This window comes from Sebastes fasciatus, chromosome 9, assembly GCF_043250625.1.
Source record: "Sebastes fasciatus isolate fSebFas1 chromosome 9, fSebFas1.pri, whole genome shotgun sequence".
NCBI classification, from domain to species: Eukaryota; Metazoa; Chordata; class Actinopteri; order Perciformes; family Sebastidae; genus Sebastes; species Sebastes fasciatus.
Genome location: NC_133803.1, coordinates 18972678 through 18995648, shown reverse-complemented (window position 1 = coordinate 18995648; position 22971 = coordinate 18972678). Strand labels below are relative to the sequence as shown.

Here is a 22971-nt window from a genome sequence, read left to right as displayed (position 1 = left end):
CATATCACATTTTTTTTTTGTAAAAAAACATTTTATTTTAAGTCAAGGAAACATATGACAGTAATATATATATTGTGTTACAAGACACGGGTATAAAGTTGTTTATCCTAAAGGACAGAAACCAGAACTGTGGTGTTTCATTTCCTCCTTCCCCGGCGCCCTCTGAAGCCTCGAACGGAGCCGTGACCGAAACACACGGTTGTGGGGACCCTGAGAGACAACAACAACACGGCTGCTGGTTTATATCTCAGATTGCTTATCGTTGAAATAAGAAAAACGTTAGTAAATATTATGAAGACATCAATTCACAAACATTTTAATTATATAACATTGCATGTAAATGATAGAAGGAACCCTTCCTACAGTTTGCTTAACCCAAACTGAACTACATAATGGCAAACGTTTAAGACTGGACTCTTAAAAAAAGTCTCTCTTACAGGGCCTGAGAATATCTAGTAATTTCCAGCAGACCTGTTGAAAAGACTAACCTGTAGGAGTATCGTGGTTTTAGTGGCTCTGTGCTTGTATTCCCCGCGCTGTGAGCTACAGCAGAAAGATCTTCGTGCTCCTCAGTAGAGGCGGACTTAACCATGCCTCCCTCAGACACATGCGTCTCCATGGATTCTCCGTGCTCGGGCTGAACAGGCCGTACATCACACATAACCTCACACACACCCTCAGACTCACAAACATCATCCACTACCTCCATGGCGGTGTCTTTCTGCTGCTGTCTCTTTGTCTGCTGGGTTCTATCAACAAAGACATGATATTTGATATACACATACAAGGGTAAAATTATACAAATATATGCATTGAAAGCAATTTGCACTGTTGCTGAGCTTTTATAGGAAAGTTCACCAAAAGTTACACATTGGTTTCAATAAAGCAGTGAAGAGAATCTCAGTCTATAACTTGCCTTATCATCTTATGTTAACAGGAGTATATGAAATAGCAGAGTGAAAATAGAAACGCTGCTTCAACACTGCAAGATTTTCAGTTAAGAGGCATAAATCCTGTTTACTATGACAAACATGGACTCCCCTAGATTAAAACATTGCATAGAGAAATTATTTCTAATGAGGTTTTGCTGCCATCTAGTGGACAAAATATGCAGTCTTACCCTCTGTCCTTCTTGGTTTTGTCAAATCTGAAGTCTGGAGGATACTTGTGAATTCTTATTAGGTGGTCCTTTCTGTGTTTACTAGTGCTGAACTTCTGTCCACAGCCCTCCACCAAACACTGATACTGAAAAGCGTGAAGGAAGTGTCAGGGGAAACTTTAAAGACTCTGTAGTCATCTGCAAAGAATGCTTTAAATATTTCACTTTATTTACAAGCTTTGTGCTTATAGCTTAAGAGCAAGACAATAAAGATGTCATGGGAAAGGACACAACGTCAGACTGGCTTACCATATCTTGCCTCTGGGCGAGGATAGTGAAGAGAGAGTCGTGCCACTCCTGAATGTGAATGTCTAGGAGCCGGGCACTTGGCAGGGAGCGACGGCAGGAGCAGCACACGTGTCTGTGAAGGGAGTTGTAGTGGTGCTCATACTCCTCCAAAGTGCTGAAGACGGCACAGCAGCCGGAAATGTGACAGGCAAACTCTGAAACACTAAGAAAAGATAAGAGGAGGAAGGTGAATGACAGCTTAACCCTCACTGGCATTACAATGAGCTTCAGTTCAAAAGGGAAGAATCCACAGCTGTTAGCTAACAAATTTCTTGTGGTAATTTGTTGTTTGCTGGTTTATTTGAACTATTTCTGGAGATAAATGGTCAAATAGACTAATATACTATTTAAGTGCTTCTTTTAGACTGACCATTTCACACTATATTTAATAATCACAAGCATGGAAGAATGTAATGTAGAAAACACAGAGATACACAATGAATTTGTCAACAAACAGTCCCAATAAACGAATAAACAATAAATGTTTTGAGGGGTGTGATCCTCACATCTTCAATTCTAGAAAAATGAAATGGGCTATATAATAAAGTTAGCTAGAAAAAGTTTTGTTTGTTTTTTGTTAAAGGTCCCATATTGTAAAAAGTGAGATTTTCATGTCTTTTATATTATAAAACAGGTTTAAGTGCTATATAAATACTGGTAAACTATCGAAATACTCAATATACGGAAAAATACACACACAGCCTGTATTCAGAAATTGTGCGTTTGAAACAAGCCGTTAGGATTTTGTGTCCATTTGTGATGTCACAAATATACAATATTTAGACCATTACACGGTTTTAAACGGAAACATTCTAAATGTGTCCCAGTTTATTTCCTGGTTGCAGTGTATGTAAATAACATCAGCTGACAGGAAGTAAACATGGACACAAGCTGTTGCCAGGCAACGCAATTCAGTTGAAATGAGCTAAAACGGAGCGTTTCAGACAGAGGGTAAATACAGGTATATTCAGGCCGACAGTATGAGGAAAATAAAGTGTTTTTTGAACATTACATGCATGTAAACATGTTCTAGTAGAAACACAAAATACAAGTATGAACCTGAAAATGAGCATGATATGGGACCTTTAACTGAACCAACACAATCTAACATTAGCTACTACAAAAACTACCACTACAAGAGTTGATATTAGTTTCCATACCTGAGTGCTGGCTTGTCCTCAGCCTCTGAGATGTAGAGGTCTTGCAGATACATGTGTCTGTGAATGTCTCCATCCTGTAAACAACATGCAGTATGATGGAGTTATGTTAGCTAATGTTATTCAGGTGCTGCAGCAGAATGATGTTGTTGCTATGTTACCTCAAACAGGGTTGCTATGTTACCTGAAACAGGGTTGCTATGTTACCTCAAATAGGGTTGCTATGTTACCTCAAACAGCTGGTGGTCCCTGTGCAGGTGGATGAGCTGCGGGGTGAAGATGAACGGGTTTCTCTCCTCCTCTTCCTCACTCTGCCTCGGCTCCTCCTGTGTGTCTTCATCGCAGCTTTTTACTAACACATGTCCCTCTGTTAGGAGTCGGACCATTTCTGTCTGCTGCAGCATCGTTCCCAGGTGTTCATAGTAACTCACGTTAACCAGGTAAAGAGCTCCGACTGCCGCCACGAGTTTTATGTTTTGGTTGTAGTTGTCGCGGAATGACGACGTCGTATAATATGGTTTTTTTTTGGCGGGTTGCTGCCACCAACTGGCCAGACTCAACATCATCCACAACAGGATGAGCTAATTAATTAGGTCATTTTACTTATTATTTATTATTTGTTATTATTTTTGTATTATTTATTATTATTATTATTATAATGTATTCATTATTATTATTATTATTATTATTTTATTATTATTATTATTATTATCATCATTATTATTATTATTATTATTATTATCATAATTATTATTATTATTATTATTATTATTATTATTATTTATTCATTATTATTTATTATTTATTATTCATTTATTATTATTTATTTTATTTTGTATGGTATTATGCAACACTGACAATATAAACTTGATGGGTTAGGGTTATTTATTATTATTTATTTATTTATTTATTCATTTATTATTATTTATTTTATTAATAATGTGTGGTATTATGCACCACTGACAATATAAACTTGACGGGTAAGGGTTAAGGTAGTTTCTTACCAGAGAAGGTCTTGTATAACGTTAACATTAGATTAGCTCTGTGTCAAAATCTTACAGTGTTAATTATTCAGTTGATATTTCTAAATTAGCTACATGATGATTGCTCGCAAAAGAGTCCCTCAGAAATATGTTTCAATTGTAAAGTAGTCCTGTAGGAATTATGTAGGTGTTGTGCAGGACAATAAACTATACCTGCAGGACTTCATAATATGAAAAAAAATGAGTGAATCTGATATTATTCTCCCATTTCACCAGTAGGTGGCGACAAAAAGCCACTATAAGGAGCTTTGCTGGGTCTGCTGTCATTTTAATATTGAGTACTGGGCGTTTTTTTATAATAAATAAGGAGGTTCCCATAATTTAATAGTCTGCTATTGATCTGCCCAGTAAAAATCTGTCTACATGCAGCTGTACTTTAGTGTTAATCTAGTTTATATGTGTCATAAAAACGTCTGTCTGCCTATGAGTGGTAAATGGGGGAAAACAATGTCTGAAATAGAGAAAAACTTTCAAATAGACCTCAGAACAACTTCTTTACGGGCTTGGGTGGTGACGCATGTGGTTAGTCAACCTCAAATGGTAATTTTCAGGATATTACACAGCAAAGATGGGCGGAGAGCTGAGGAGCCTTTTTCCCTCAGACTGCTGAGCACACAATGACAGAATCCATCCGGTAGAGCATCATGCCACATTCTGGATATTTTATATGGATTTTCTTCTCCTCATGGGGTAGGACTTTACTTTACTTTGATTCTTTGTTTCTTTCTTTGTTTCTTTGTTTCTTTGTTTCTTTGTTTCTTTCTTTGTTTCTTTCTTTTTGTCTTATTATATATCCCTGATATAATTATATTATATATATTATATTATATATCAAGCTCAAGACAGCTCAAGACCCACCTCTTTTCTTTGGCTTTTGAATGTACTTGAATTGTGATTACTAATTGGCCTTTTATAAATGCTCATTATAACAGTCTTTTACTCATGGATTTGTATCTTGGTCTCTGTCTGTGGATGCGTGAGATTTTGTTGTCTGCTCTGTTGACCTGTTTTTATTCTGCCTGTATGTCTGTAAAGCGATTTGGTCAGCTCATGTTGTTTTAAATGTGCTATAGAAATAAGTTTGACTTGACTTGACTTTATACTTGCAGGAATAATTGCCTGCAGTGTGAGGACTCTACCTCATGTGATGAAGTACCAAACAGTGATACCTCGGAGGCTGAAGGATTCATCTCTCATTAATGATGCTGCTACACATCAGGTAACACACTCTACTCTACAATTTGGTATATATATATTGCCTATATAAAGTTTGAGAATGTATTAAAGTCTCTTTTGCTCTGTGTGTGTGTGTAGACTTACCCTGATGTACTCCAGTACTCTTTGACGATTGCAAGGCAAAACTACACACTGCACCTGGAAAAGAACAAGTGAGAAAACTTAAAATGTTTGGAAATGTGGTTTTTTTTTGTGACTGTGCAGGATCCACACATACTGTACTTTCTTTCTTGATTTGTCAATATTATTGATGTAAAAAAACAACCTGTTCTTTTCAGAGATCTTGTTGGGAAATCATTCTCTGTGACACATTATTCTGATCAGGGCACCCCAGTCACAACTACTCCAGATCTCAGGGTATGTAGCTTTGCATTCTTTCACTACTATTTCACTAACATTAATATAATCCATGTATTCATGATCAGCTTGCATTATCATGTGGTATATCAGAAACAGATGTCTGTGCTATGAACATTTAGATTGTAAGCCTTAAATGAATGCTTAATTGTAAGATACAGAACACAGAGTGTAGTATACTTAGCCTGATAATCAGACTGAATTGGCATTTTGTTTCACTTCATTCATTCTATTTTAATCGCTGAATAAAGGAAGATGTGGGCGATTCAGAGGTCTGGAACCAGGCTGGTGTAATACTACCAAAGATTTAATGTATTGTACAGCCAGGAATGAATTCAGTACAGGATATCCTGCATCACCTGCCCACCCAGTTTCAGTGGTTTTCTAGAACCGTTTAGTGGATTTGCTTTCCTGTATTTGCTCTTTTTTTCCGTTTTGCAAAACACAGGTGTGGTTTCGTTCGTCGTCAATCTAAAATAAAGTCCTGAACTGTTAGATATAAGAAACAGGGTTTGTAAAATGCAGATCTTCCTGCACTTATGGTTACAGTATTTCCTAAATACATCAAAATACTTGTCAAGTTTTTTAAAGGTTTTACACCACAAATAAAAAAAACACACAAATTAGTCGTGTTACGTGCATTTTATGCAATACCTGTCAGCAATTTCTGATTTCAAAATATCGGATGTCATGATAAACTGGAAGTTTCTCAACCATAAAGTTCCTCATTATGAGATGACATCACCCACTTCAATTCTTGAGTGGAAGAGGAATTGACATATAAGGTTAAGATTGTCATTTCATCTGACCATGACACATTCAGTACAATATTATCTTCTTCAAATTAGACCACATTTTTTGCACTGTGGTTAAGAAAAAAAACTGAGGTGTGAGTTGAAATCTTTCCTTTGGGTCTGTGACAAATAATGCATGTGTGTGTTCAGGTTCACTGCTACTACCATGGGCACATTGTGGGAGTTGAGGACTCCTCTGCCAGCGTGGGACTGTGCTCAGGAATAAAGTGAGTAATGCTGGATGTCAGGTGTTTTTTTTTTTCATCCTGTATCTCTAATTACAAAAAGATATTGTTTGTCAAAGTAGAGTGCCAAACTTAATTAAACCCATGATGATTTGAGACTGTAAGTCTCCAGCTGTGACTCATGTGTGCCCAATTCAGAGACAGGATCTGTCCCTCAGCATCCATTTCCTCCATCACGATGACCATTAGGACTGCATGTAGCTCTGTGTCGGAAAACCTGTAACCAAATCAACAAAGGCCATGCAAAGCTGCCTTCTGTCTGCTAGAGAAGACATGTCTGTTAGTGTCAATATCTGTGGAAGCTGGAAAGCATGATAAACAAGGACAAGTCCTGTAATCAGTTAAATTGAGATCTGTTTGAGAATTAGATGTGCTGAAGAAAAATAAACTGTTTTCCTGTGTCCACTCTGAAGTTCCTGTTTTGCACTACAGGGGCTTTGTGCGTCTCCAGGACCAAATGTACCTGATTGAACCTCTGGCTGGCACCGAGGCGGGACAGCAGGACGACATACAGAGCTCAGAAGCTCACAGTGCCGAGGGTCTCCATGCTGTTTACAACTACAAACACCTGAGGAGGAAGAGGAGCTCCTGTTCCCATGGAAACACAACCACTTTCTATGATCACGGAGCTCGTCCGTCTGGACTGTTCCAGCTCGGCAGCCTGGTAAAGACGCACAGCGTGGACTCATACAGAAATACACCAGGGCTTGGAGCCTACAGCTGATATCCAATATTTTGTGCTGCTTTCTTTTTTACATTTGACAATTTTGATGCAACAAAACAAGAGGAGGGATATGCAGTAAAATATTACTCTAACTATAGCTCTGTAAAGTATCACAATACACAATAGTTGTTGTATCATAATAGTTCTGCATTAAATTTATGATAAAAAACAAACACTCTCCACTAGATATTAGAAAAATCCAACAATATGTGAGCCAAAAAAAGAGTAAAAATTATTTGAAAATAAAAAGTTTTTGTTGCACTTCATATTAGCATTCAGTTCAACAAGAAACAAACATAACAAATTAAGACAAAACAAAGAGAATGAATAAAGGAGACCATGGTAAAGATACACCAAGAGAGACATAATAGATCTTGATAGATTTGGAAATTATTACCGGACGTTACTATTAGCTTGAAACATAATTTTGCATATTTTAATAGACAAAGTGATACTAATGCATCAAACTAATTCCTTAAGATGATCATAATATTAATCTTGTAGTGACAGCGCACCCATGCTCTGAAAACATTTGGACAATGAAACACTAAAACGTTAGATTTTTGGGCTATATTAAATATCCTTAAAACCAAACTTTTATTTGTCCAGTTCAACTATGTTCTATGTGTTTTATTGGTTTATTTTACACTTTGTATTTTATTTTATTTTTATCTTATCTTATTTATTTATTTTATAAGCACTTTGTAACAGTGTTTTGAAAGGTGCTATACAAATACAAAGTTTATTATTTTGTAAAACTTATGTGTAACCATAACAGACACATGTGCCTTCCACCTTTTGTGTGATTCAGAAAAGCAGAGCTCAGACCAGAGGCCGTGCAGGAAAACCCAAGACAGTGGAGCTGGTTGTGGTGGTCGACAATGCCGAGGTTTGATTCCCTATTTTCCTTTCTCTGACTCAGTCAGTTTTTGCAGATGCAGCCTATTTATGATAATGATCTTGTGGATGACACACATTTCCCTGGAGAAGTGATATCTGAGATGTTGTTGCTTGTATTACTAATTCAAACAATAATTTATTTTTTAGTACAAGAAGTTTGGCAGTAAGAAGACGATAGAGGCCAGAGCGCTTGAAATAGCAAACCACGTGGACAAGGTATGTTTGTTTCTCTGTAGTTTATCTGGTAAAATGATTCAACCTCGTTATGTTAAAAAAAAACTTATTTTAGGACAAAATTCTGTGTAATTTTATGCAATTTCCATTCTGGACTAATAAAGTATTCTATTTATTTTTACCAGTAATTTAGTAATTTATTGTATTTCCATTGGCGGCAGTTAAAACTTTCAACCTGGCTCACAATGCAGCACAGCCACATGTCCGGTACTTCATCAGACTTCTTCACTGTGGATTAAATACAAGAAATCTGTCCTGATACTATCTGTACTTTACTGACTGGAATCTGATCAATAAAAAGGAAGGAGAAGTTCTCTCACTGTGAAAATCTAACTTTAACTGTGAATCTTCACACCTAAGCTGTTATGTTTCACACGTATCACACAATCCTCTTTGCATACTCTGAAAGAGAAGAAGGGCCAACATGAATACATCATCAGACAGCAACAGACCCAACAGTGGTTTCCTCTGACAGCATTATGGATGTGGTTTTGGGATTTGTAGCATTACGTGTTTGACTCCTTCACATTCAGAAATACTGATTTACTTGACAATGACAAATGGCTTCATTCAGTTTCAGGTTCATTTCAACTTTCCGCTCTGTTTCAGCTGTATCGCCCCGTCGGTGTACGTGTGATGCTGGTCGGTCTGGATATCTGGTCATACAAAGATCAGGTGGAGGTCAGCACTAACCCTGAGGTCACCCTCAGTCGCTTCCTCCAGTGGCGTCAGCGGAGCCTGCTGCCGAGAACCAAACACGACAACGCACAGTTCATCACGTAAGACGCAGCGTTTTTTAACTCCCCACTTAAAAGACAATACCAAAACAATGTGTGTTGTACTGTTAGAGCTGGCGTCTAAACATTTTTTCACCTTCCTCTCTCAGAGGTTTGGATTTTGAAGGTTCCACTGTCGGCTTAGCCAACACCAATGCAATGTGCACCTCTAACTCTGGAGCTGTCAATGAGGTAAATATATATTTTTTTGTAACATTTCTGCATGAAAATATAGAAATTAAAAGGAAAATAATGGGAGTTGTGTGATGTTGATTTCCACTTTCCACACAGGACCATAACACAAACTCAATAGGAGTGGCCTCTACTATTGCTCATGAGATGGGTCATAACCTGGGCTTGTCCCATGACTCTGAAAACTGTGTCTGTGGCTCCTTAACATCGAAAAGAGGCTGCATCATGGCTGAAAGTGTTGGGTAAGCTCAGTTTCTCACTTACACATAAACTCCCCCAAATCTACTATTCCTAAACCCAAAGTAAAGCTAATATTTATCTTCGTTTTTCTTGTTCTTTCTATCTCTTCTTCTAGCCTCGTGTATCCAGAGCTGTTCAGCAGCTGCAGTCAGCAGCAGCTCAGCAGGTTCTTGGAGGAGATCAACCCGGCCTGTCTGCTGGATACTCCCTCTACTGATCGGGTCTACGGAGGGCCGGTGTGTGGAAATGCCTTCCTGGAGCCTGGAGAGGAGTGCGACTGTGGCACTGTAGAGGTTTGTACATCACACAGAGTGCCTACGCATAATCACACAACCAAATCACACAAAGGAGACTGGATCGTAATATTGTGCACCCCTCTTGTCCGTCTCATAGGAGTGCAAGAACCCCTGCTGCAATGCCACCACCTGCAAACTTAATGCAGGAGCCCAGTGTGCAGAGGGAGAGTGCTGCCACAACTGCCAAGTAAGTGATACTCACTATGTCCTCTCTACTGTAGATGAGTGAAGTCACACTGATACTAACTGTGTTACCATATAGCTAGACACCGTCTGACTCCGCCGTCTGGCTGGTTATGTGTGAGTGTTCTTATTTCAGTAGTCGGTACATCACCATCTGTGTCTCCCTCCGCTCTGCAGATGAAACCAACAGGAATCGTCTGCCGGCCGAAGACAGGAGACTGTGACCTGGCAGAATACTGCACTGGCTTCTCCGCCTCCTGTCCGACTGACGCCTACACCCAGAATGGCCTGTCTTGCAATCGTGGAAAAGGATACTGCTACAATGGACGGTGTCCTTCACGGCACGAGCACTGCAAGAGACTTTGGGGACCAGGTAAAACACTAGTGAATTACAGTTTTGTTTTGTTCTTTGATTCTGATAAATCCAAGACTCTTAACTTCCTCTTTGTCATGATTCTGTTTAGATGCTGATGTAGCTCCAGATGCTTGTTTCTACCAGCACGGAAACTGCAGAAAGACACTGTTTAGCCAGAGATGTTCAAGCCGGTATGTAATCAAAAGCCACAATAATATAGAGTATATTAACAGTGTGGTATTGTTGGTTTTTGGCATCATTGCTTTGTGGTTTTTGGTTGCAGAGATCAATCCTGTGGGACTCTTTTCTGCAACGGAGGCTGGGAGTTTCCAGTGACCTCCAGGAAGTCCTTCTACAAAATAGGAAATGGAGAAATATGTAACGAGGCAACTATGAACCCTGAAGATAACTACCCTGCAGATCTGGGCATGGTGCCTGTTGGTACCAAGTGTGGCAGCAACATGGTAAGAAAACTGCTCATGTTGCTGTTAGCAGCTAGTTAGCATCAACAAGGGGACTCCAGGGGCCAATGGCATAAAGATAAACCTAGTCGTTGTCTTAAATATAACATTATGCCAGACTTGCTATAGACACTTAAATTTACCTGTTGCATAAAGCTTCCATACGAACTATTTCCATTGAAATAGTTAACTAATGCTAACTTTCCTACTGCAATTAAGTCGGTCTTAATATTAAGGCAACTGACAGGCCTAATTAGACTAGTCTAACCTGACAATCTAAGACCAGTCTAAGGCCAAGACTAGTCTTAAACTAAGTGTATGCAATTGGCCCCAGATGAGTGAACTGTGTCAATGTCTTTCAGGTATGCTACAATCAACGGTGTCAAGACATCCAAAACATAAAAGTGTACGGAACAAGCGACTGCTCTGCTAAATGCAACAACCACGGGGTGAGTAATCTGTTCACTTCACAACGCTTTGGAGCGCCGTATAGCCATGATAACATAACTGACTGTGTGTGTGTGATCTCTGGCAGGTTTGTAACCATGAGAGTAAGTGTCACTGCAACCCTGGCTGGGCCCCACCTTTCTGCGATGTGGAGCATTCAGAACTCCCTGAAGGTATAGCACAACTCTTTATATACGCTTGACCTTTTAATGGCCATGCTCCACACATGGTTGTTTGTGTCTGTTTCCTCTTCTGCTCCGTTTTTTTCCACCAAGATTTAATACTTGAAATAGATTTTCTCATGGACTCACAAACAATTGTGCTCTGTTCTGATGAACACTGATTTAATTGAATTCCCCGGTCAGTCGGTACAAATGCAGTAATGATGTTACAGTGCGCTTTGCATCATGAGCGAGTGACGCACTCTGTTGCACGGTCATCCTCGAGCAATATGAAGGCATATTGTCACAATGTGTGTTTTTGTGATTGTTTGTTTGTGCAGAGGCAGATCTGATGGTGTTTATTGTGTCACTGGTGGTTGGCTTACTCCTGCTGTTGGTCCTGGTTATTGTGAGTTTGATGTGCTGCATCAAAAAAAGGCGACCTGCAAAGAGGTACAGAAAAGTGAAAGTTATTCCTTTCTTTCGGTCTCTGTTAGATCACAAGATTCAGCCGAACACTTTCTATCTTTAATTTTTGCTTCCGTGTGTATTTCTTTATAGACGCTTCCAATCTACCTCAGGACAAACCAACCCGCTGTTCAGGTCAAGCAGTTCAAGAGGCAGCCCTCGCCTCGCGTCCACGCACATCAGCCGGCCTATGTTTGTGGAGTCTTCAACCACTCAAGCCTGTAAACCTCTGTCCTCTGCTACTGCCAGACCACATACTGGAGCACTGAGGCCCAGCAGAGCAGCTCCAGTGGTGAGCTTCCATTTCCATCTAACAGCTGTGTGACGTGATACAGTAACACCGATATTTCCATTGAATCTGAAACCATGTCATTGTGGTGATTAGTTTGTTATGTGGCACGCTGACATACAGTGATGCTATTCTAAATCATAAATAGGCCATTATTGTAAATAAGCTGCAAAAACAGTAAGAATTATGGTTAAAAAAAAAAAATCAAGTTTCACATTCACTCATCTCTGTTTTCATATCTTGCAGCCACCCAAGAAATTGTCAGCTGTGCCTCAGCCATCATTGATTCAACAGGTAATCTGAACTACTGTTTTGTCTTTATTTAAATGTGGTATTATTTATGTGTAGTGGTGCAGTTTTTTCATTGTTTAAATGTATTTCAACCAATAAATACATGTTTTTCTTTAGGTTATAAGGCCGTTCATGCAGCCTGTTTCAAGCAAGCCAATCTACACTGAGGTAAAATACATACCGAAATGTCTTATTTTCTTTTTAAGGGCCCTTATTGTTTGCTTTGTTAAATTGTGTATTAATGGTTCTTTATTTTTTTTTTTTGTCAGAATAAGCCACTACCTCCATCCAGACCTCTGCCGCCACTTGCAACAAAACCAGTAAGTGACATTGCATGTCATTTTACCTACAATTTCCAATATTTGCATTGCCACTTGTTTGAAATGTGAACATCTGCTCTCTAAGATCATGAAGCCAAAGCCTCCGATGCCTCCAGTGAAGCCGAAGCCGTCTGCAGTCCGGTCTCCACTGCCACACACCCAACTGGTATGTATTCAGATGGCAGCAGAGTCAACCGAACTTTCCCTAAATCCTCCAAATCCTGGCAGATGCTATTCAGACATTCCTGTTGTCATTCAAGGCATTCACGTTTATAAAGACGACTGTGGTTTTGGACATTGTCCCAACATAGCAGTGAAATGAGCAAGCAGTGGCTCAGTGTTAGTGAGTTAGTAAGCACATAAAGTTCTCCGGGACGCCACTGAATAACTAAGACATGTGTAAGAGATTGGAGAAGCTCATCAGCAGCATGTTTGTTAACAGTTCTTGTTTTTTCTAGCTTGCAGGGAGAGCCGCCCTGAAGCCCCCCAGCTGGCCCAGATGACAGAGGGAATAATTCCGCCTGGTGTAAACACTGAGATCCTCTGACAGAGGACATTGTTGTTGTCCCACCTAAGAAGGACCAAGAAATCCTCTCAGGAGACGCACGTCTGTGTGTTAAAGTGGGAACAAGATCCAACCGAAGGATTGGCCACAAGAATTGACAGAGCTTTTCTGTCGTTTCTGGTCTCCCTGAGGATTACCGCCGTCTGTGTCTTGCTTATGTAAGCCTTCAGTATGTTGATGAAAACCTGAAGCCGTGATTGACAGACTCTGAGCTTTATAAATGACAAATGGCTATGCTGCCATGATTTTCTGTATTTGTTTTTTTTAAGGGAAATGTCTCTCAGCCTTGATCGTTGTGAACACATTATGAGGCAATTGCACTATCGATGCTGTAACTGTTTTGCTAAATTACTATTCCCTCACATGGGTTTTGGTACTGCTTTTCTAAGAAATAATGTTGTTAAGGGATTTTAAAAATGGGCACCAACGTGGGCACTTTACAGATTAAAATTAAGGTTTTAATTAAGGACATACTACAGAAGTTATGCCTCTTTCTTAAACTTTTTTTGTACTAACCTTAGGTATGCTTGACTTTGGGAGACTGAATTATCACACGCCTGTTTTGTTTTGTGTGTTGACTTGATACGTTATTGATTGTAATTCTTCAAGGGATTTTATATATTGCATATTCTATGCAGAAGACACAGCCCTTCACTCATAATGCCAATGACTGTGGTCTTTCTTTACAATGAGCATTCTGCCTTGATTATGTCCTGCAAACTTTGAACTGAAAATTCATTTGTTCCTATTTATTGAGATCTTTTTTGTCTGTGAGAGATGGAGCTAACAATAAAAGTGAATCACCAAAATCACAGTGTTTCAGTCATTTATGACACGTTGGCAGCATCAGCCATTTATTTTTTATTGAGTGGTCTGCTGGGGCAGCAGCATCTCGGCTGCGGAGAGGAAGAGACTAAACAGAGTGATCAGGAAGGCCAGCTCTGTCCTGGGATGCCCCCTCGACACAGTGGGGGTGGGAGAGAGGAGGATGATGGCTAAGCTGTCATCCATGATGGAGAATGACTCCCATCCCCATGCAGGACACCAGGTCCTTCCTTCCTGCAGCTGTTAGACTCCACAACCAGCACTGCTCCCAGTAGACCACATACACACCAAAAACTGACAATAACCTGATATTTTCTAATCGTCTATGGTGTTGCTAGCTTTACATCCTTCATCAGCCCTTCAGTAACGGACTATAGCAGCAGTTGCTTGCTACCTGAAGACCCCTCCTGTCAGCTTATTCAACAGGTCACATCTTGACCACGATTTTTAGGGAATAAAGCAGAATTAAAAGTCCACTAAATACTTATTCTCCTCTCAGACTTTGGAAACACCACCTGAATGTAAACCTCAACAGAAAGGAGTACTCACAGTCACACGTTTTGGCATTATAATATTTTAATTCTCTCTGTGCCCCTAAAATATTGGCTTTAATGGTACCCCACCTTGAGGCCTGGGTAAAGTAATGGTGAAGATGACTCACTGTCCAGGAGGGGAGGTCTATTATCTATCCAAAACCAGTACTGCTCCCAGTAGACCACTTTTACACTTACACACCAAAAAACTGACAATAACCTAATATTTTCAGGTGGAATTTCTTTTCATTGTCACTGTGCAATATCATTTTCCACTTGTGCAATTTTGTTAATAATCTGTTTATTGTCAATACTGTATATACTGCTCCTATTTTTATACTTCCTTCTATTTAAATGGTTCATATTTTGTTACACTGTGTTAGCTGATGCATCTTGTTTTTTGCACTATCCCCTTTGCTGCTGTACACTGCAAATTCCCCCACTGCGGGACTAATAAAGGAATATCTTATCTTATTTTATCTTATCTTAACTAAAACATACTTTATATTTGCCCACATTGGCCACAATCTGGTAAGACGAAATAGCATCTTGCATGTCGTTATATATCATTTATATTGTTTTTTTAAGATTGAGAAAGACAACATTGATCTCTTAACACTTAATCTGTCATCCAGGAGCCACATAGATAGAAATAATTTGTTATAATGTACAGTATTGTGTATTTTTCTAGTCTTAATAGTCTGTTTATTGTCAATACTGTATATACTGCTCCTATTTTTATACTTCCTTCTATTTAAAAGGTTCATATTTTGTTACACTTTGTTTACCTCTTTTTTTTTTTACTGTGTTAGCTGACACATCTTGTTTTTTGCACTATTAAAACAAAAGTAGGTTAGTTAATAGTGAGGATTCTAGTGTTGTATTGAAATAGGTAATTTTGTTAATAGTCTGTTTATTATCAATAATAAGATAAGATAAGATAATATAGAACTTTATTAATCCCTAAGGAAATTCTTGTGCCAGAGATTGCTCAAAAATACAACAAAATTACAACAAGTTTCAAATGTATAAAAAACAAGTGTATAAAATAAAAAAGTAGTATTTCTAGCACCAGTGCCTAATAGAATAACAATTAAGTAAGATACATTTAGTAAAATTAGTAAATAAGACAAGATAAGTAAAATAAAAAAGGTAAAGTAAGCTAACAAACAGAAAAATAAGTAATATTACACATGTTGGACATTAATATTGTCAATACTGTACATACTGCTCCTATTTTTATACTTCCTTCTATTTAAATGGTTCATATTTTGTTACACTTTGTTTACCTCTTTTTTTTTTACTGTGTTAGCTGATGCATCTTGTTTTTTGCACTATCCCCTTTGCTGCTGTACACTGCACATTTCCCCCCTGCTGGACTAATAAAGGAATATCTTATCTTATCTTATCTTATTTATCATCACTCACATCCAGACTCCATCACCTGTGTTGTCATAGGTACTGTAACTAGCGGTCGCCTAGCAACGCCTCAAACAAACCTGCTGTCGTGGGGGAAGCTAACAAAGCTAGCTCAATAGTTTGGATCTTTATAAACTGTCCAGAAACTTTAAGAAATAATGGACCAAGAATTGAACGAAGAGGAGCTGCAGCAGTTGTACGCGTGGATAGACAAAATATCTCTGTCCAGGCCTAAAAGACACATCACAAGAGACTTCAGCGATGGAGGTTTGTCCACTTAGCCTTGCTAGCAATCCCACAGGGAGGTAACAGTTAGTAACTAAACAAGCTCTACAGGAGTAATATGAGCTCTCCTGTCTGCAGCTACAATCATCTGTGTTTGACTGTTTATTTACTCACTTGGTCTGACTCTGCTCCTCTCTAATCTCTGTAGTGATGGCTGCAGAGGTTGTCAAATACTTCTTCCCAAAGCTTGTTGACCTGCACAACTATATTCCTGCAAACTCCACACAGCAGAAGATCAGCAACTGGCACCTTCTCAACAGGCAAGACACCAGTCATCATATGTGTTTATTCAAAAGTGCATGTATGCATCTAATGAAGGTGCATGAATGCATGAATGATTTAGATTTACATTTGCACAGTCTGACTTTGTCAATATATACTGTATGTCCACATCTCCACACATCATCCTTTTTTTTTATTTGGTTTTTCCTTTATTTTGTTTTACTCAGACATTTACATAAACATACTTGAATGAATGAATGACTTTATTTCGAACATAAAAATAAATAAAAACAGATACAAAATAATAACAAACAAAACACGAGTAATGGTGTCCGAAAAGGAGTAGGTAGAAGTAAAACTTATATTTCCCTACCTGAACCTTGACTTCTAAACCGGGTATGAACCGAACCGTGACTCCTAAACCGGGTATGAACCGAACCGTGACTCCTAAACCGCGAATGAACCGAACCTTGACTTCTAAACCGGGTATGAACCAAACCGTGACTTCTAAACCGGGTATGAACCGAACCGTGACTCCTAAAGTGGGTAGGAACCGAACCATTTCCTTACATTGTATAGACCAAACAACTAATCGATTAATCAAGGAAATACTCAACAGATTAATCAACAATGAAAATAATGGTTAGTTGCGGCCCTACTTTTCAATAAAAACGTTTGAGGCAGAACTTTTGTTAAGCACTACCAAGGGCCTCTGCATCTGGTCGTGAGAACCAATCCAACACACACCCACTCGTCCTCTCCCAGGCCACTGATATGGCACACAGCCAGCTACAGATTTATGGGTCCTCACTATAAACAAATTGCCCCCCTATGGTGTTCATCATCACCACGCATCATCGTCAGTTAAACCACTTTGTTCATAACTAGTTTTGATTTTTTTATTCATTTTATTAGAAACATATGTGTTTTTTTCTTCGTCTGTGGACAGGAAGGTGTTTTCCAAGCTGAACTTTCACGTACCCGAGGAGACAGTGAAGAGGATTGTACTGAGCACTGCAGGAGTGATAGAGCCTGTACTGAACGCCCTCAGGGACAAGATCGACAAGAAACTGGAGCAGACTACAGATAATATACTAGTGTGTATTGTATGACACACTCTTCCGTTGTAGCTAGAAAAATAACCACAATTTGAACACATTTTTCTTTTGAACTCAGGATTTGGAATACTATGACACCAGGAACCAGGAGAAACCTCACACAGGTAGAGTATTTTCACAAAATACCTTTTATTTCTTTACTCAAACTTTCTTCACTCAATCCACACATTTAAAAAAAAAAAAAGTTTTCCTCTGACCGACATGTCTATTGCAATATTTGACCTTACGCCACATCACAGGACATAGCGGTTTCTGCAGAATTTACAACAAGAGGTTACTGTGCGTGAAATAGGGAAATCAACTGGATTACAGAAACAGAGACTGCTGAATTAACAAGAATGTGATGACTGTGTTTTGACTTTATGCCTTATGCATGATATATCCTTATTAGTTCCTTCCGTTAGTGTCATTTGTGGAGTGTATTAGTGGACACAGTCTGTCTGTAACCTTGACTGAAGCTGCACAATTTGCTTTTTTTTAGCACAGGAGGGGAAGCGGGTGTAATTTTAGACTATTTTTAATTGTGCTGTATTTACTGGTCAGCTGACAAACACAAAATCAGCATATTCAAGACACACTGAGGGGGTTTTTGTGTGTCTGAGAGGACTGTTTGGTGACTTCTGCGACGGCTGATTCTGCCTCTGAAATCATATTATTTCCAAGATCTTCTCTACTTCCTGTCCTGATACTGTCCACGTCTGTGTCCTGCTAACAACTCTCTACTAACTAATCTCTCCTAGCAGCTGATAGCAGCGACCACACAGAGACACAAACACACCTACATTTACCAGCACTGATTAGAGAATGCCGCGACCTTTAGGAGTGAATCGGTGACGTGTCTTTCCTCCGTTTCCCACACCTCATCTGTCCCTGAAACAACCCCGTAAAGCTGACCTCCAGGCCAGCGCCTCCTCCCTCTGCTCTTTCCTCTTCAGTCTGCACCCCATCCGCTATCAGACACACAGTCCAGGTCCTCATATCAGCTCCCAACATCACCAGATGGCCTTTATCACTGGATTGAGCTCAGAACTGCAGGATTTAAAGGCGTCCTCATTTTTCTCTTTCTCCATCTTCTAATCTTACTTTCCCGTTTCTCCCTTTCTCTGCTCTCGGTCATCGCCTATCTGCCTCCCATCCTCCTCCCTTTACCCCAGTTGTGTCCATAAGATTTATTGGATGAATCCCTTTAGGTTTCTAACAACAGCAGAGGTTTTAGTCATCACATTAGGTTCACATTTTAGTTGGAGAAATGTCTCAGTTTTGTTTTGTCGTCTTCAGAAATTCCTCAGACTGAAGTGAAACGTTTGGCTCCGCTGGCAGGAGAAGATGAAAAGAGCAGAATAAAAAATGGGTATGACCAAAATGTTGCTTTTAATATGAATTAAATGAATCAAAAGCAGAGTTTATAATAATAATAATAATAATATGCCCTCTGTTTATTATTGTATAGTAAACCGCGGCACACAGCGCAGTTTTACTCAGACATGGACCCTACATTACAACTAATCCTGCAGGAAAAAGAGCAAGCTGTCATGGCTTTGAAGGAGACTGTGGAGGTACACACACACACACACACACACACACACTTGAATCCTGGAAACACTCGGCTGACTGTTTGAACATCTGCAAACAAAGTCATCTTCCGTTTTGATGTCCTGTAGGGGAAGAGCTTTGTCATACATGTAATATTGTTGCAGATGTGTGTGTGTGTATGTGTGTGTGTGTGTGTGTGTGTGCGTGTGTGTGTGTGTGTGTGTGTGTGTGTGTGTGTGTGTGATACATATGCGTCATAAGCTGTTTCAGCAGAGGTCAGTGAGTCAGTCTCTGCTCAGCGGATATAAGTGTTTTTTCTTCTCTTGCTGTGGCCACATCTGCATGTTAAGACAGAATAGTGACACAAATGTGCAACATCTCCTTTTGACACTTTAGGAAGTTTTCATCAATGGGATATTTCACAGTTTTAGAAATAAACCTCAACTAGTTTTACCACATCCGTTTGCATCTGTGTGTGTGTGTGTGTGTGTGTGTTTGTACGTGTAGATCCTGCAGATGAAAGTGAACAGGTTGGAGCATCTGGTTCACTTGAAGGACATGCGTATTGAAGATCTGACGCGGCATCTGGAGACATACAAAGCAAAAGGCAACACGCGCTGATACAAACGTGTACACAGAGAATTTGTTATAGTAGCTCTGCGTTATAACCCTTTAACATCAACTCCAATACAGTTGTTAAAAGTTTTGGTCAATGCAAAGGATCAGTTCATATTCTGAGATTATTGTCCTACCTGCTAAAACACATCACACCTGTTGAAATGCACCAGCGGAATTACAGATGTGTTGTGTTTTAATGTGTCTTGTTTTCTTAGAAAAGTGCGTTTTTTTATGAAAACGCAGGGTTTTGGTAATTTAATCCCCATTAACGTTAGATAAATGTATGTAAAAGTAATATAGTCACACTTACATAACATGAAAAGTGCCTGTTTCAAGAGGATTTATCTCATTTGACATTGATATATTTTAATATCATGATTTAACAAGAGCAGCGCAACAACTGTCTTCTCTATAATATAACTATTTTTGCAGATATTGCATATTATGTCCTTGTGTTTAAATCTTATCTAACGAGATTCTACTGTAAATGGTTTACGAGAATTTGAGTCGTTTAACACAGATAGTCGCTTCTTTGTGATTTTCATGTGTTTATGTACCTCCAGTCGTCTTTGACCTTCTGTGCCTTTACACAGCCTATGACCTCTGACCTCCAAGTGCTCAATAAATCAACTAACCTCTTTAACTTTCAAAATTGTCATTTTAAACACGAGCAGAGTGTAGGAAATCAGCAGATTTGAAGCATTGAAAATGAACCAAACTAAATTATATGCGGTGTTAGGTTTATACCCACGTGGCTGTCTGTCACTCTGTCACTGTCAAATCTAAAATTACATCATTCATTTTCTATGCAACACTTGTTCCTGTTCAAGTGTGAAGATTGGTCAAAGATAGAACACAGATAATGATGACTTATAATTTTCCACTGTTGCATTGGTTTCCCGAATAAATGTATGACGAAGCCGCCAGATGACCAAATATAGTAAACTACAGCATTGAAATATAGTTTACTTCCCTTTCTGAAGTATAAGGTCATTCCAGTGCGATGGGGTTGAGCGGGTTGCTTCATATCGTTCGTCAGTGTCTGTCTGTCCCTGGGTTGTCTATGATGTTGCCCCCTCTGGTGTAGAATAACGAGAGATAGGTGACCTGCTGAGCTGCATCAGGAGTGCTGCTGTGACTTGTGTTGATCACCTTCATACCACCTAATCAATCACCATTATCAAGCTTACAGCAATATAACTCTGAGGTACAAATCTAACATGTTTTAGTATTGGTACTTAAAACATCATTCATCACTCCAAGCTAGGTGGCTAGGTAGTGAACTACTAGTTGGCAAGCTAACCACTAGCACACTAGTCAGTCACAACAGCTCCCCAAGCTTCTCTCTGTTTTGTCTGTACTGGGCCATTTGCTCTAAACAGAACTATTATAAGTTCACATTCCTCTTTTGTGGAGCAGTTTATACTCCAATAGAGTACGTTAAATAAAAGTGGATGGTGACAGACAGCTAATAAACTACAATAGAGTGAATAGAATTCCGGTTCTCTCTGGAAGTCAATTGGTTTTTTAAATGGGTTTCTTGTTGGATGCCTGAAATAAGGTCTGTGGTTAACACAAGCTGAAGAGATTTTAAGGTTTTGTTCTATGACATAAAATACATCAGCAAATACCCCACTCGTTACTTTTGAAGTTTTTACGTGTCTTGAAAAAGGCGGTTGCTAACAAGTGGCTAAATGAAACTACTAAACGTCATCATGACGACTCGTCCGCCTTTACAACTTTGTTGTGCGTACTCACATTCATGCGACAGTCGCGCAGTTTGTTTATAACCTAACGTTAGCTTTTTACTTCTGGAAATTGCATTCACACTTCAAAAATCATAGAAGTGGTGTTCATTTGTGAAGATTTTCTTGATAAAAAAAAACGTGTAAGTATCATAAACGTTTGTTTGCCACAGAGTTTATTTTCTGCAATAATCCAAAACTCATGGAAAAATCTCATTGGCTTTTTGTCGAGGCAAACCAGGGCGATGCTAACTTACTGGTTTGCCTACAAAAATATCCTTGGAGCACTATATAGCTTCCTCCATTTAGGATTCTCCGGTTTTCTTCGTCCCCTCAAAGGTCAGCGCTGTCAACGCGGCTTGTTATTGGTCAACAGTGCAAATCTACAGGTCAAAGTTCACCAAAGTTGAACATTTACTGCACCACTATGAATTTAACCAGTTTTACATGGTGCCTTAACTCAAGCTAAGTTATTTCCTCAGAACAAACCTCCATTCAGAGCCAAAGAAGACAGGCTGAGTAGTAGCCTACTCCTTATGATGAGTAAACTGACCTTTATGTGTAAAATTGATGGGGTGCCACTTTAAAGGCTGACTCATGATCCACAACAGAAGAACAAACAAGAACAAAGCACGAATAGGATGATCAAAAAGATTCATAAATAACACCACGTGCAACACAGAACTTTGCAGCTGACTCGAGTAATGACTAAAATCCATCCTGAGGGTCGCCACAGAAATGTAGAGGAGAAAAGTTCTGAGAAATAGCAAAGCTAATGCTCTTTGTATGAGTGTGTGTGTTGCACCAACAACACACATAGGATAGGAATGTGAGGGAGAAGTGCAGAACAGAGCAGTTACTGATGATGGCGCTGACTGCAGCTGATGAATCACATTGGGGAGTAGATTTTACAGGCCTAGACTCAGAGATGAGGGACCACACCCTCGTATCTCTGGGGAGGGACGGATCCAGATCCAGGGAGGAGTCAAGGCTGGAAGGATCATGCAGGATCTGATGATGGGGGACAAAAGGAAGGAAAGAGAAGCGCTGGCTCATCCAGGAAGAAGCAAACATGACCTTGACACCACCTCCTGAGAGGGGAGGGCTTTAAACTCGCTGGCTCCGCACCCCTGACACCAAATCAGACCACCCATTAAAATGAAGCCCAGACATCCACATAAAAACTCCTCAGTTAAGAAAAACAAAATGAGGATTAGTTTATTTACACTCCAAGCATGCTTTGTGATCGTATTTCTCACAAATTCTGACATCAGGAAAAAAGCCAGATCTGGGTCAGACTTTAACTAAACACCCTCCTACTGATGGTTTGGCTGTGACAGGATCTGTAACGACGGAGAGGTCATAAGAGGAAGCTATCCCTCATCTGGTCATTCAGAGAGTGGTCACACGCACTCACACACGCTGTGAACGCTTCCTGGAAAGCCTTTGTGAACAGCTGACTGGCCTCGCTGAGGTCAGGACTTGAGGTTTA

General features: G+C 39.5%; 3 protein-coding genes across 3 annotated transcripts; 2 read left to right on the top strand and 1 right to left on the bottom strand.

Annotated features, from left to right (window-relative positions):
- Positions 1 to 9: 9 nt before the first annotated feature.
- znf511 (zinc finger protein 511) lies at positions 10 to 3112 on the bottom strand. Its single transcript, XM_074646452.1, has 6 exons — positions 2835 to 3112; positions 2608 to 2681; positions 1409 to 1610; positions 1121 to 1245; positions 489 to 749; positions 10 to 210 (listed from the first exon to the last, which is right to left on the bottom strand). Exons 1-6 carry the CDS (start codon positions 3006 to 3008, stop codon positions 138 to 140), a joined length of 909 nt encoding a protein of 302 aa, XP_074502553.1. The 5' UTR covers positions 3009 to 3112; the 3' UTR covers positions 10 to 137.
- A 1067-nt stretch (positions 3113 to 4179) lies between these two features.
- adam8a (ADAM metallopeptidase domain 8a) lies at positions 4180 to 13990 on the top strand. Its single transcript, XM_074646449.1, has 25 exons — positions 4180 to 4337; positions 4757 to 4866; positions 4962 to 5035; positions 5162 to 5240; positions 6185 to 6261; positions 6712 to 6943; positions 7815 to 7892; positions 8051 to 8119; positions 8747 to 8916; positions 9024 to 9105; positions 9205 to 9347; positions 9461 to 9638; positions 9739 to 9828; positions 10002 to 10197; positions 10289 to 10370; positions 10463 to 10643; positions 11003 to 11089; positions 11176 to 11260; positions 11590 to 11701; positions 11810 to 12008; positions 12252 to 12299; positions 12414 to 12464; positions 12566 to 12616; positions 12702 to 12782; positions 13075 to 13990. Exons 1-25 carry the CDS (start codon positions 4292 to 4294, stop codon positions 13117 to 13119), a joined length of 2646 nt encoding a protein of 881 aa, XP_074502550.1. The 5' UTR covers positions 4180 to 4291; the 3' UTR covers positions 13120 to 13990.
- Positions 13991 to 16004: 2014 nt separating this feature from the next.
- Positions 16005 to 20647, top strand: spef1 (sperm flagellar 1). Its single transcript, XM_074646451.1, has 7 exons — positions 16005 to 16225; positions 16392 to 16503; positions 17415 to 17562; positions 17642 to 17687; positions 18862 to 18934; positions 19034 to 19139; positions 19624 to 20647. The coding sequence occupies exons 1-7, from the start codon at positions 16117 to 16119 to the stop codon at positions 19735 to 19737; spliced, it is 708 nt and encodes a 235-aa protein (XP_074502552.1). The 5' UTR covers positions 16005 to 16116; the 3' UTR covers positions 19738 to 20647.
- Positions 20648 to 22971: the final 2324 nt, after the last annotated feature.

Excerpts from the sequence above, each read along its gene's own strand:
- znf511 (XM_074646452.1), bottom strand. The coding sequence starts at position 3,008 with ATGCTGCAGCAGACAGAAATGGTCCGACTCCTAACAGAGGGACATGTG. Across the intron at positions 1,246-1,408 it reads TCGCCCAGAGGCAAGATATG|TATCAGTGTTTGGTGGAGGG; the intron begins GTAAGCCAGTCT and ends CACGCTTTTCAG. Across the intron at positions 750-1,120 it reads AAAACCAAGAAGGACAGAGG|AACCCAGCAGACAAAGAGAC; the intron begins GTAAGACTGCAT and ends CTTTGTTGATAG.
- adam8a (XM_074646449.1), top strand. The coding sequence starts at position 4,292 with ATGCCACATTCTGGATATTTTATATGGATTTTCTTCTCCTCATGGG. Across the intron at positions 9,639-9,738 it reads GCGACTGTGGCACTGTAGAG|GAGTGCAAGAACCCCTGCTG; the intron begins GTTTGTACATCA and ends TCCGTCTCATAG. Across the intron at positions 12,300-12,413 it reads AGCCATCATTGATTCAACAG|GTTATAAGGCCGTTCATGCA; the intron begins GTAATCTGAACT and ends GTTTTTCTTTAG.
- spef1 (XM_074646451.1), top strand. The coding sequence starts at position 16,117 with ATGGACCAAGAATTGAACGAAGAGGAGCTGCAGCAGTTGTACGCGTGG. Across the intron at positions 16,226-16,391 it reads AAGAGACTTCAGCGATGGAG|TGATGGCTGCAGAGGTTGTC; the intron begins GTTTGTCCACTT and ends TAATCTCTGTAG. Across the intron at positions 16,504-17,414 it reads AACTGGCACCTTCTCAACAG|GAAGGTGTTTTCCAAGCTGA; the intron begins GCAAGACACCAG and ends GTCTGTGGACAG.